This window comes from Mytilus edulis, chromosome 13 (genome assembly GCF_963676685.1).
Source record: "Mytilus edulis chromosome 13, xbMytEdul2.2, whole genome shotgun sequence".
NCBI lineage: Eukaryota > Metazoa > Mollusca > Bivalvia > Mytilida > Mytilidae > Mytilus > Mytilus edulis.
In genome coordinates, this window is record NC_092356.1 from 56,246,503 (window position 1) to 56,260,130 (window position 13,628).

At 34.1% G+C, this 13,628-nt stretch overlaps 1 protein-coding gene across 1 annotated transcript in view; it reads left to right on the forward strand.

Moving 5' to 3' along the window:
- The window catches only part of LOC139500419 (uncharacterized), a 31,398-nt gene that overhangs the window by 16,014 nt on the left and 1,756 nt on the right, over positions 1-13,628 (forward strand). Inside the window, exons 2-5 of the mRNA XM_071289158.1 lie at positions 5,210-5,282; positions 11,650-11,790; positions 12,860-13,018; positions 13,184-13,253. Of these exons, the coding sequence (XP_071145259.1) occupies positions 5,210-5,282; positions 11,650-11,790; positions 12,860-13,018; positions 13,184-13,253 (443 nt within the window). The remainder of the gene's footprint in view (positions 1-5,209; positions 5,283-11,649; positions 11,791-12,859; positions 13,019-13,183; positions 13,254-13,628) is intronic.

Consider the following 13,628-nt stretch of genomic DNA (forward strand, 5'->3'; position numbering starts at 1 on the left):
TATTTGGTACAAATCTATGTTTTGTACTACTTTTGGATATATTATATAGATTAGATATCTTAAAAACCCTACTTCCGGTAAATTTCAACACGGCGAACATTGTACTAAAATATGCCTTTTTTAGGGAGGGTAATTGAAATGGGTTTTAACGTATTGCTACTATCATTATACAGGAACCTTTCTTTGGTGCTTCTAATGGATACAATGTATAAGAAATCTGTCTTTAAAGCCCCTACTCTCGGTAATATTCAAAATGGTGGACAAAGAAATATCAATTAATTATTTAAATATTCAAATTTTTTTCAAAATGTAAAGAAAATGTTGTTTTTCGTGCTGGTCATTAAACTTTTGGCTTTAAGTTATCCTCAAAACCCCTAATTCTATTCTGTCGTAAATGTTTAAATACAAAGATGACACTGCCGGTAAAAAATATGGCGTAAATTTTAAAGATGAGTCCTAAATCCATTTCTTCGATGTAGGGTTTTGGAAAGATTGATTAAAAAAAATCACTATAATACTAAAACATTTTTAAAATTACTACTATTTGGCCAAAAATACATGTTTATTCACAGTCACCATCACATGCACACAAAGCAGTCCACTGGAGACCCGATTTCCACATTAATAACGACCGCGACTTCCCTTCTTACATCCACAATGTACAAGCTTCTGACAAAATGATGAGGCCGCAGAAAGAGTTTTTTAAAAGGGATCCTCTTTGTCCCTTCGCCATTCATTAGCGCCTGGACTGGGTAGCATAAGAGCCAATCCAATGTTCGTCCCCCTAAACACCTGCCCTAGTATAGTTCACGTTTTGCATGCTGGAAAAGACTAGACCAAGTTGAGAAAATAGTCTCAATCGCCTTCACTTTTTGCAAATATTTATTTTTTTGCTTCGTTAACCATATTGGCCCCATCTGATAACTTAACTGAGTCATAACTCGAACAGTCGATACTGATGTCATTGCTATTTCGCTACTCCGTGACATAGGGGCAGATGAACTTTGGTTTGCATTTGGAAGTGGGAAAACTTAAGATATATATCAATACATGACCTTCCAAATGCACTAGGCATTGAAAGATTACACGTTTGCAGGACAAGGAACTGTGTTGGTGACATGGATGGCGTTTGAAGATGTGACTTTAGCATTTAGAATGAGTACAAAGCAGGAAAACATGCGTTTTTGGAAGAGGAAAGACTTATCTCAGTCTAGTCTTTTTCAGCATGTAAAGCGTGCAATATACTATGGCGGGTATGAATGAGTAACAAGCTTGGAATTGGTTCCTGTGCTAACTAGTCCAGACGCTTATGAATGGCAAAGGAACAAATGTGATCCATGGGAACCTTTTTGTACAACTCTTAGTGAGGCCTCTTCATCTTATCAGGAGCTTGTACGGGTGTAAGAAACAATAACAGTCTTTGTAAATGTGGAAAATCACCTATCCGATTGTGAATAAACATGTATTTGCGGCCTAACGAGTATGTTGATTAGGTATTATGTCCTTACCTCAACAAAATACCTTGAAACTGTAACACGAGTGGATGAATTATCGGATGCGTATGGCAGTTGTAGCAAGAAATGCTCAAGATATTCTATCTTATCCACCACGTTATGTATTTCAAGTTTAGCACCATGTTCACATTAAGAGGCAGACCATAGAATCATGGTGAATGTATCTGATGCAGTGAAACACATACTTAAACGAGTCATTATTCGAACAGTCGTTACTGATGATGCTGTCATTACTGTTTTGTTTCTCCGTGACATAGGGGTAGACGAACTATAGATTGTGTTTGGGAGGGCAAAAAACTTTGAATTAATATCGATCAATGACCTTTCAAATGCACTAGCAATGAGTGATCACACACATTTATTGTGATCCATGCCTTTACCGGTTGTGATACAGTTCTCTCTTTACTTGAAAAGAAAAAAGACTTCGTGTGAGATATTGATGGCATTTGAAGATGTGACTCTAACATAAAGAATGATGATTAATCAACCTAGATCACCCCGGTTTTACTGTTAGATCGCACAAACTTAACAGATTGGGTTAACATGGTTAACGAAACAAGAAAATAACTATTTGTGCAAAAAGGGAAGGCTAATTGAGGCTATTCCCTCAACCTAGTCTAGTCTTTTCCAGCATGTTAAACGTGCAATATACTAAAGCAGGTGTTTAGGGGGACGAGCTTGGAATTGGCTCTTATGCTACCAAGTCCAGGCGCTAATGGATGGCGCAGGGACAAAGAGGATCCCTTTTAAAAGATCTTTCTTAGGCCTCATCATTTTGTCAGAAGCTTGTACATGTTGATGTAAGAAAAGATGATGCGTCGGTAACATCCGGTGCTAATATTCATTAGGTTAGCAACTTTCGTATAGATAGTTAAAGAAAAAGGCGTGATCCTTGTATTTTGTTTGAAAAAGGCGAAGACTCGGTTTTCCATTACGAAGTATTTACATACATAACAGTGTTTTCAAAATCTATAAGTATTGATTGTTGTTCGAACGATAAAAATTCCTCTATAGCATATTTTGGGATAAAATTAGCAACAGACGGACTTTATCGATGGATGAAACTATACAAAATATATATTTAGGTATTTACAGTACCCGATTTTATAACACTTTTTTTTTAGCATACTGAATATTTTGATGTTCTTACATTTAGTTCAGGTCCTGATAAAAAGTTTACACATCCAGATAAAAGTGTTTCAGTGTCAGTTTTGGTGTTTTTCGAGGCAGAAATGTTTTAGGAATGACATTATACAGGTTTAAAAGAGCTAAATAATATCATACTGGATAGTGGTCACTTCATCTGAAATTTCACTATTTCACGCCGTGACATTATTGTATATTATAAGATGAGCTGGTTTACACCAGTCAAGATTAAAATTGAAGGTCCGGACTAGTTAAGACAGGTCGAGACTGGTTGAGTCTTGGTCGAGACCATTTCAGACTACACCAAGATCATCAAGTACTGAATCAGACTAATGAAGTTAAGTACAGACCTAGTCGAGTACAGTCGAGTACAGTTAAGTACTGTCGAGACAATGTCGAGACTAGTCGAGTAAAATGTGTGCTCGACTTAACTGGTCGAACACAAAATCTGGTCTTTTCAGACTCTCAGCAGTTTGTAGTGTAAACATGTTGCTGCTGATTACAGGTGGGATGATTTCTTACTTTTCTTCGGAATTGTTAAAATAATATGTCACAGAACTGTTAAAGACTGTTATTACTCACTAAAGGTCCCAGGTTTATAACTTGTAATGTAACTATTCTACAAAAGTCATCCTGTCACCTTCAAAAAAAAAAAATGAAAAATAATCTATTACAATGTTTGTATCATTTATAATCAATTACAGGAACAATAGTAGCATATTTTCATTTACTAAACAGAAATGAGCCTGCAACCATCACTATTCCTTGTCATCGTTTGCTTCATACCATTGGTGAGTATAGTTATGCGTTTTCTAGTAAAAACAATATCCCCTTACTTTGGAACTAACTTTGGCCACAAATCTATCCTTATTTTATGGTTTAGCTCCAGGCTCTATATTATGTGTTGCAGGCCCGTCATGGTGATTATTCCATTTAAATTATTAACGTCGTCTCTTTAACTGATACAAGACAGATCCTGATAAGTACCCGGTGTTATTGATGAATTTAACATGTATAATTCCTTTTTGCTAGTTAAAATTAATTCTAACTTTTCTACCATTAATACTCTAGTTCACAATTACTGATTTCCACCTGCCGGGTGGGATTGTCTCGCTGTGTTAAAGACTCATTGTTGGCCTTTCCATTTTCAATTTTATTAACAAAAGACCTGCTTGATTAAACTATAAGTTTGATACGATGGCTAGATTGTGAACTAAAACAAGGAAAGATACGCGGATATGGGTATCAATTTCAAATCAGGACACAAAATCACGGAATGCAAACATGAAAAAAACATCTAAAGTCCTAAAGCAAAGTAAAAGGAATGGTAGAACACAGCTGCAGGTTACTTGCGAACTACGAAAGAGTTAAAAGAACACCAACTAATGATTTAGTGTAACACATGCATATAAAACATTTTTTAAAATTAATATGATTGTTTATTATCAGCACTTAATTAAATAAGAAGATGTGGTACGAGTTTCAATGAGACAACACTCCATCCAAGTCTCGATAGCAAAAATTCAGCTACTATAGGTCAAAGTACGATCTTCAACAGGCAGCCTTGACTCACACCGAACAGCAAGCTATAAAGGCCCCAAAAATAACTCATTGTATCACCAATCAAACTGGAAAACCAACGGTCTAATCTATTAAAAAAGGAAACGAGAAACATTTATGAGCCCCATCAACAAACTACTGAAAATCAGGTTCCTGACTCAAGACAGGTGCAAACCATTGCAGCGGGTTTAAACTTTTTAATGGTACCATACCTTTACCGTTATCTGAAACAATAGTGTAATATCATAACAAAGAAAGTCACAATATACATAGACCTGTTTATTTTGAAATATGAGTTTGATACGATAGTACGATTGTGAACTCAGACAAGAAAGGATAAGTGGATATGGGTATAAGTTTCAAATTAGGACACAAAATCAGAATGCTAACATAAAAAAAACACATAAAAACAATCCAAAAGCAAAAAAGATGTGTTTATCTTGCTAGGTGTCGATCAGGCTACAGGTTACTGCAAACAAATGAAGAGTTGAAAGAACACAAAATAATGAATTAGTATACTACATGCATATAACAAATGTTACTTAACATGATTGTTTGTTTCCAGCACTAAATCAAATGTCAGGTCATATTATGCAAAACTTTCCTAAAAAGAATCGAGAATACTAAAAGACTATCGCTTAAAATAAAAAAAAAAATACTAATTGTTTATAGGTTACAAAAGACGGACGAAAGATGCCAAAGAGGCAGTCAAACTCATAAATCGAAAATTAACTGACAACGCCTGGCTAAAAATGAAAGGAGACAAACAGACAAACAATAGAACACATGACATAACATAGAAAACTAAAGAATAAGCAATACGAATCAAACCAAAAACTAGGGGTGATCTCAGGTGCTTTGGAAGGGTAAGCAAGTGTTTTTATGTTTTTGTTGTTTTACTCCATTCTTACATTATTACTGAAACATTAGATTATCTCATAACTTTAAATATGTTAATACACCATTATCATGATTATGATTTTTTGCAGTTGTGTTTTGTATCATCACTGTTAAGGGACGAGTCAGATTATGGATGTTTTGTGTTTGTTGAATGTCCTCCAGGTAATTGTGCTTTACTTTAAATACTGGTTTGATATATCGTCCAAACATACAGAGCTACGATTTTTGACATCATACGTGCTGTAACCATAGTAAAGCGTTCTTTATAAATAAGCCACAAACCGAAATAATTGGCGTCATTAAAATGAAATACACACTTTTGGTAAATATGGGCATTGCCCATAGTCAATAAACAGGTAAACACATTATTAAGCGCCCCTTATATCATTACAGTCAATTTTTCACTAAGCTATCGTCTTGATAAACTGGAATTCGCTTGTATTACGCTACACTCAAAAAAAGTGTAGTAGTCAATTGAGAACTAGCTTATCGTCTTGACCAAAAAAGTTCCTTTATAATAGTTATTAAATTAAAGGTACCAGTGACGCTCAGATCAAAATAGTTATAAAGCCAAACAAGTTCAAAGTTTAAGAGCATTAAGGACCCGAAATTCAAAAAAGTTGTGCCCAATACGGCTAAGGTAATCTATGCCTGTTATAAGAAAGTCCTAAGTGTTTCGAAAAAATCAGTCTTTGGTAAAGAGGAAATTTATAAAAATAACCATACAATTGATATTCAATTGGCTGGTGATACCCTCGGGGACGAAACGTCCGCCAGCAGGGCATCGACCCAGTGGTGTAAAAGAGGGACGAAAGATACCAAAGGGACAGTCAAACTCATAAATCTAAAACAAACTGACAACGCCATGGCTAAAAATAAAAAAAAAGACAAACAGAAAAACAATAGTACACACGACACAACATAGAAAACTAAAGAATAAACAACACGAACCCCACCAAAACTAGGGGTGATCTCAGGTGCTCCGGAAGGGTAAGCAGATCCTGCTCCACATGTGGCACCCGTCGTGTTGCGTAAGTGATTACAAATCCGGTAAATAGTCTAATTCGGTAGGTCATATTCATGAAAAGGAAGGGGATTGTAGTTACGACGTAAGGAACATATCCGATATCATTTGTGAAACGGTTATTCCATAACGGTCAACCAACTCGTGATTGCGTCCGTAAAATTTACGAAGGGATGATTTCAACTTCACCATTTGGAACTCTTGGTTTAATAGCTTCCTTGTGAGCAGCAAACCTCTATCAAGAAAATTATGATAGGAAATGCAAGCACGGGAATATCGTATCAATTGGGAGATATATACCCCGTATGCAGGTGCTGCTGGAATGTTGCTACTTAGAAATGGAAAGTTCACAATTGGAAAGCTGAAATCATCTCTTTTGTCGTAAAGTTTTGTTTTCAACCGACCCTCATTGTCAATTTCTAGATGTAAGTCAAGATATGAAGCCGACTTAACTGTATCTGTAGTATCCTTTATCTCTAGTTCGATTGGATAGATGCGTTCCACATAATCACCAAATTTTGAATTGTTTAGTGAAAGAACATCATCTATATAGCGGAAAGTAGAGTTAAAGGATATTGCTAACTTCTTATCTTTCTTCCTAAGAAGTTCCTGCATGAAGTCAGCCTCATAATAATAAAGAAACAAGTCGGCGAGTAGAGGGGCACAGTTTGTTCCCATTGGAATGCCGACAGTTTGTTGAAAAACACGTCCTCCGAACGTAACAAATATGTTGTCAATCAAGAAATCAAGCATCTTGATAATATCAGTTTCAGAGAATTTTTTGTTTGAATCAGAGTGATTCTTTACAAAGTAGGATTTATCCCTCCCTAAGACAAGATACTTGTATCTACGTTGGCCATTCTGTTTTATGAAGCAAAGTAATATCAACTCTTTCAATTTGTCTTTTAGTTTGGAATGTGGAATACTTGTGTACAGGGTAGAAAAGTCAAATGTTTTAATACTGTTACAAGATAAAAGAGAGTTAGATTGTATGTACTCTAAAAGATCTTTTGAATTTTTAAGTATCCACATCTGATTCACGCCATCTCTAGAATAGGCAGTTTCACAATATCTTTGAAGCCCGTCTTTGATTGCTGATAAAATAGATGTTAATAATTTAGAAAGAGGTTTCGTGGAGCACTTGGAAGACCCAGCAATATACCGTTGTTTGTAAGGACACTTATGTAGTTTAGGTATCCAATACAGTGATGGAAGATCCAGTTTTTCATCTTTGGTTGAAATTCCAAAGGAACATAGAACAGACCTATGATTATCCAGGATTTCCTCTTTGGTAAGTGTCGTGAGGGTATATGTTGAGTTTCCAAGTGAATTGTCAATACCGAGTTCGTTTATCAAGCAGTTGATGTAGTGACTTTTACACACAAAAACGATGTTATTTGGGGCTTTATCTGCGGGGACAACAACATATTTGTCATGGAGGTCGGATAGGTGTTTTGCAACATTTGGGTCTTTAAAGATTGACGTAGCATGGGCATTGATGGACCCATTCAGTTTCTTGATTCTGATTTGTATCAACGACCTCACTGCCTTAATCCATTCGGAAAGAGTGTCTACGTCTTCCTTCTCGCGCTTAGCCCATTGCCTTGCATAATCCTCGACTGAATCCATCAAAATTTTAAAGTTGTATTTCCAATTGATGGATTTAGGCTCACGATATTTGGGACCTTTCGATAACACATTTCGTAGAGAAGTGTTATTAACAATGTTAAGGTCACCGGTAATAACGTGGCCAGCAGGATTATATGTGAATTTGGAACTAGCACAAGTGCAATCAGGAGGTTTAGACTTGAAGTCGTCAATATCGAGATCCTGCAAAACGCGTTTGTAATTGAAAATTTTAGTTGCAATAGGTTTGGTATAGGTATAAGAAATTATTGGTACAGACTGGTCTTTGAAATAAGGAGATATTTTCGATTGGACTAATTTATGATGAAGGATATTGCCTAGGTTGACGCCATCGAGACCTTTGTTGGCAAAGGAAAGATTTAGAAAAGATCTTTTATCTTTTTCATCTTTTCCAATGCGAACTGGCTTGAAAAGTCTGTGACTTGCAATATCCGAAATTATAGCTTCAAGTTTGTATTGGTTTGAATGAGGGTTTGTAACAGTGGATTCCAAACATAAATTGAACAGAGAATGAAGTTTTGAAAGGGGTAATGAATAAAGTTTCGTGCGAATGTGATGAATACCTAACGGCTTTTGTATGAATGGCAGCAAGTCATTAATAGAGACATCATGCAGAGAAGGTGATGTATATAATGACGATGACCATGACTGCGTCTACGTCGAGGAGTCGAGTTGAAAATATTCATCACATTCACCGAGTTACACGAAGGACTAGATAGAATACCTATACCATCAATTTTGTCATTGCAGCCATAAGGTGTTGCAGTTCCCAATTGTCTAATCCAGTAGTCTTCTTTTTGTTTACGGAGAGTCGTTGAAAGATTAGGATTGTTAGAGCTATGGTATATAGTTATCACATGTACCAGGCTAATAATTGAATACGCCATACGCGCGTTTCGTCTACATAAAACTTATCAGTGACGCTTTGATCAAAATAGTTATAAAGCCAAACAAGTTCAAAATTTATTCAATATAACAATTGCGAACTACTTAAATAGTTCAATCATTCAACTCACCTTTTGACATCTGTAAACAGGATATGTACAATAAACGTTCGTAAAGTGATATAGTAGCTTTCTTATCAGAAATATGTGTATAAAAAGTCATGTTACTTACAATTTTGGTCAAAATAAAGCTAAAATATTCATGGTTCTTCTGCAAAACGAAATCACGAATTCACCAGCATTTTCGGAAAACGACATCTGTAGCACACATAAACTTTTAGCTCCTTCTTTACAAACAGAACCAAGTGAAAGTTCCAACTACTCTGTATGTCCTGGCTTCCGAAGCTACACAAGAAGCCTTCCAAATTTAGATTTATTTCGTCTTCAAGCCATTGTTCCATTACTAAATTGTCAATACTACTTACTAGTACACTTGGACCAATCAAAACCCTAATAATAAATAGTTCAAATAAGGCCTTTGAAAATAGTGGAATTTATAACTTTTGGAGTGTCAATAATTCTTTGGAAGTACTTGATATATTGCATGCTTATATTGGTGGTTTTGAATCTGATCAAAGTTTTAAATTTACTACCCTATATACTAATTTGTCTCATATTCTTATTAAGAAAAAAATCACACACCTAATCAAATGGGCATTTAAAAAGTCAGAGTACCAATACATATTTTAAAACTCTTTTAGATCATTTTTAGTAGCAATAAACAAAAGAACTATGTCAATTGGACATGCTTTGATACTATAACTGCCCTTGATTTTTTAAAAGAAAACATTTTATTCGCTTTGGAGATTCCGTATATTGTCGGTTTATCGGAATTCCAATGAGGACTAAATGTGCCCACTTATTGCAGACCTGTATCTGTATTGTATTGAGTTACCATTTATGAGTAAAATCAGCAAAGACCTATAGAAACTACATTTGATAAAAAATTAAACAATACTTTTAGATATTTGAATGATGTATTGGCTCTCAATAATGACGACCTCAGTATTCATACTAAAGAAATGTATCCTGTTGAACTAACATTAAATAAACCTAAAACTAATAATGAACACTACCCTTTCTTCGATCTTGATATCTATATCATTGACGGGAAACTCATTACCAAAATTTATGATAAAAGAAATTATTTTCATTTCCTATCGTTAATTTATCATTTTTAGATAGTGACGTTCCCTTATCACCATCTAGTGGTGTTAAAATATCTCAACTTGTAAGATTTGCTCGTGTATGTAACAACGTATTGGATTTTAACGAGAGAAATTTGTGTATTACTGAAAAATTATTACACCAGGGTTTTATATATCATAAACTAATTAAAACATTAAAAAAATGTTATCATCGGTACAAGGACATCATTCAGGAATATAATTCAACATGCAGAAACCTTATACGTTCAGGTATTTCACATCCAATTGTTTATGGTAATTTTCTTTACAAAGCACAAACATGTCGGTATTCACATTAAAAGCTAACAGATCCTTTAAACATACTTATTAAGAAGGGATATAGTTACGATACTGTTGTCAGACCAGTAAAGGTTGCATATTTTGGTTTTAATATTGATTCACTTATAGGGTATTTGCATCGGAAATAAATACATTTATTCTAAAACCAGCTGTTGGCCTGATACGGATTATGATCTTTTCCTTTTTTATGATGGCATAATAATAAACCTATAACCGGAAGGATTGCACTTGATACTATTATAATGAACACGTAATTTTTTAATCAGTCTTGAGCTGGCAAGTCTGTAACTTCTAGTAGTCCTTTGTTAATTTATGTATCATTGTCATTTTGTTTATTTTCTTTTGTTACCAATGCTGACATCGGACTCGGACTACTTTTGAACTGAATTTAACTGTGCGTGTTGTTGTGTGTTTTTTTTTTACTACATTGGCTAGAGGAATAGGGGGAGGGTAGAGATAAAAAAAAAAACTGTTTAACCCCGCTGCATTTTTTTTAGTCTTGTATGATTTTTTATTTTAGTTTCTTGTGTTTATATTTCGAAGTTTAGTATGACGTATGTTATCACTGAACTAGTATACAATTTTGTTTAGGGGCCAGCTGAAGCACACCTCCGGGTGTGGCATTTTCTCGATGCATTGATGACCCATTGGTGGTTCTGGACTGTTATCTACCTTTTGGTCGGGTTGTTGTCTCTTTGACACATTCCCCATTTCCATTCTCAGTTTCTATGATATATAAATGAAGTAAAAAAGAAAATGATATTCAATATTTATTTCAAAGAGCACAATAGAGGCGTGATGAAAATACAGACAATAATAATATTTAAACAACAAATAAGTGAAAACAAGTCATGAGTAAATTCTATGGATACCATAACATTGTAAGTATGTTCTATGAATACCATTACTGATATTAATGCCATACACATATACATCACGATTATTAAAAATGAGTTGCAACATATAACCTACAGCATGCACTTTCTTTCGAAGTAAAAACCGACTTTAGCTAGAAATATAATGAAAAAATTAGTGTAAAGAATAATAATATTTAAACAATTTTATTTACATCTTTTCCCATTAATTTTCGAAAGAAAAATACTAAAAATCAAATACTCATTATGCATGTTATGTATTTAGATGATATTATATAACAATAACCATGTAGAGAATTAACCATTACAGAGTGAAAACGTGATCAAATAAATCTGGTAGACTATACGTTGCAATAGAAAAGATGTAACAATTACAGTATCAATATGGCTTATACTACAAGCTCCTTTTATTTATATGTTATTGTTTTGTTGCATCCAGGATGTTGTTTGTATATAAATTAGAACACTAATGGAATGGGAGTATTCTTACGTATTGTTACTAATTAAGAACGCATAGTTAATACACTAAAATATCGCATCAAAATTTTGTAGGAGAAGAAGTTAAACCATGTCTCGAGTCTAATGAGTTTTACTGTAAGCAGTGTTTACCTGGATATAAACAACCGAACTATGTAACATCAAATCAACACCACAACACATGCTTCAAGCCAGAAAGGCCTTGTTTGAGTCAAGGTAATTAAATTTCTCCTGATAAAGTGTATATTTTAAGACGTACGAAAAACAAAGAACATATGACGAATTTGGAAAAACAATAGATATTGCAGCAAATAATCAATATGTTATCTTGGAGGTTCAATTTAACATTTAGCATTTGACATTGAAATAACTGTTATAAGCACACTTTGGAATTCATACTGAACAAACCACAAATGATCAAAAGGAGAAAATTATCAAATAAAAGCACAAAATGCATTTATTTGAAGTTTCAACAATGTCAAAAATGGTGCTAGAAAGTTTTATTTTCCTGCATTGCCAAGGTTCATCCCTTACTTGGTGGGAATTAAAGTTCATGTTGCATGTTGTTGTCGCTTTGACACGTTCCCCATTTCCTTTCTCAATTTTATCATGTTGCACAATCTTTGTTTTTCTGTGTAGTGTTTTTGCATTCTTTCAGAATCTTCTGTGTATTGGTTGTCATGTTGCTTTTTATCTAACCCCAATATATTGATTGTATCCCCAACCTCGCCTGTTTCATAAACTTTTCGTATATAATGACAATTACTCATAAATTTTATGTTTACTGCACAAACGTAAGAATAGAAATATTCGATACGAATTAAGATATGTCGCCGTTTTTAATATATATGTGTATTTGCCTTTATAGTTTGGCAGCATGGCAGCCTTCGTCCTGATGTTGTGTGATAACAATACAACCAACATAAAACAAATAAATGTCATCCTCATTAACAACAGAATGCAAATTGAATGGCTAATTTCAGAAAAAAAATATCTTGCCTGAAACAACAAGAAAAATATCTAAAATATATTTATTTGTCGAGCGTTTGTAACGGAAAATTAAATTACTAGTAATGTGAAGTAAAATACAGTTCATGCGTGCGAATATCTTTCAAACTCAAATACTTTTACATTTTCTGCGTGGCGGACCTGTTATTAAAGATGCAGTTCAAAATACACTGATTAACGCAAAATCTGTTGATTAAATAGTCTGTTTGTGCGTTTTTAGATTTATATGTAGTAAATAGACACCGCATGACACACATAATATGTTTTCTTGTTGAAGATTTAACATACAGTCGAAAAGATGAAGAATACCAAGGCTTTTGCGACAGTCTGAATGGATGTAAATGTAACACAAACCATTGTTACTATGGAGACCCATGTCTATGTAATTTTCATAACCTAGGATGCCCAGTAAACACATCACTTGTTGAGAATGGAGGTAATATGGCAACAATTTTAAATCATAAAAGTAAACATAATGTGTGTGTCTTTTTATCCTTTATGATCATGATGAGTTATTTTGAAATTTACGTTTATATTATTTATATCATACGTAAACGAATCTAAAAATGAAATATTTTTTCAAAAATTGTCTTCATTTTAGTATGTCAACCATGTAACCCTGGGACAGCGAAGAATAATACAGGATGTGGACCTTGTAGAGCTGTTTCACAGTAAGTTACTTAGGATAAAGTTGTAATAAAGCCTCTTTATTTTAGATCAAACACATACATGTACGTATAGCGACTGATATTAAAATCACCTACTTTATAAGAATCGTCATAAGTTTGTTTTTATGCATTCATTTCCAATGGTGTGTTTTCATCAAAGCCAAAGATAAAACAGTTCATATAATGATACTTATTTCCCGGTATATATTGGTACGCCGGTTGTTATAATGGTTGGGCTTTGAACATGTGTTGGGATAGTTGTATAAAGAGCATTCATTAAAAGGATATTGATCAGGAAGAGTTGAAAAGTAGTAATTGCAACACACAATATTTTGCTCATACGATTAAAAATGTCTGGTAAAAATTGTCTTGTTAACT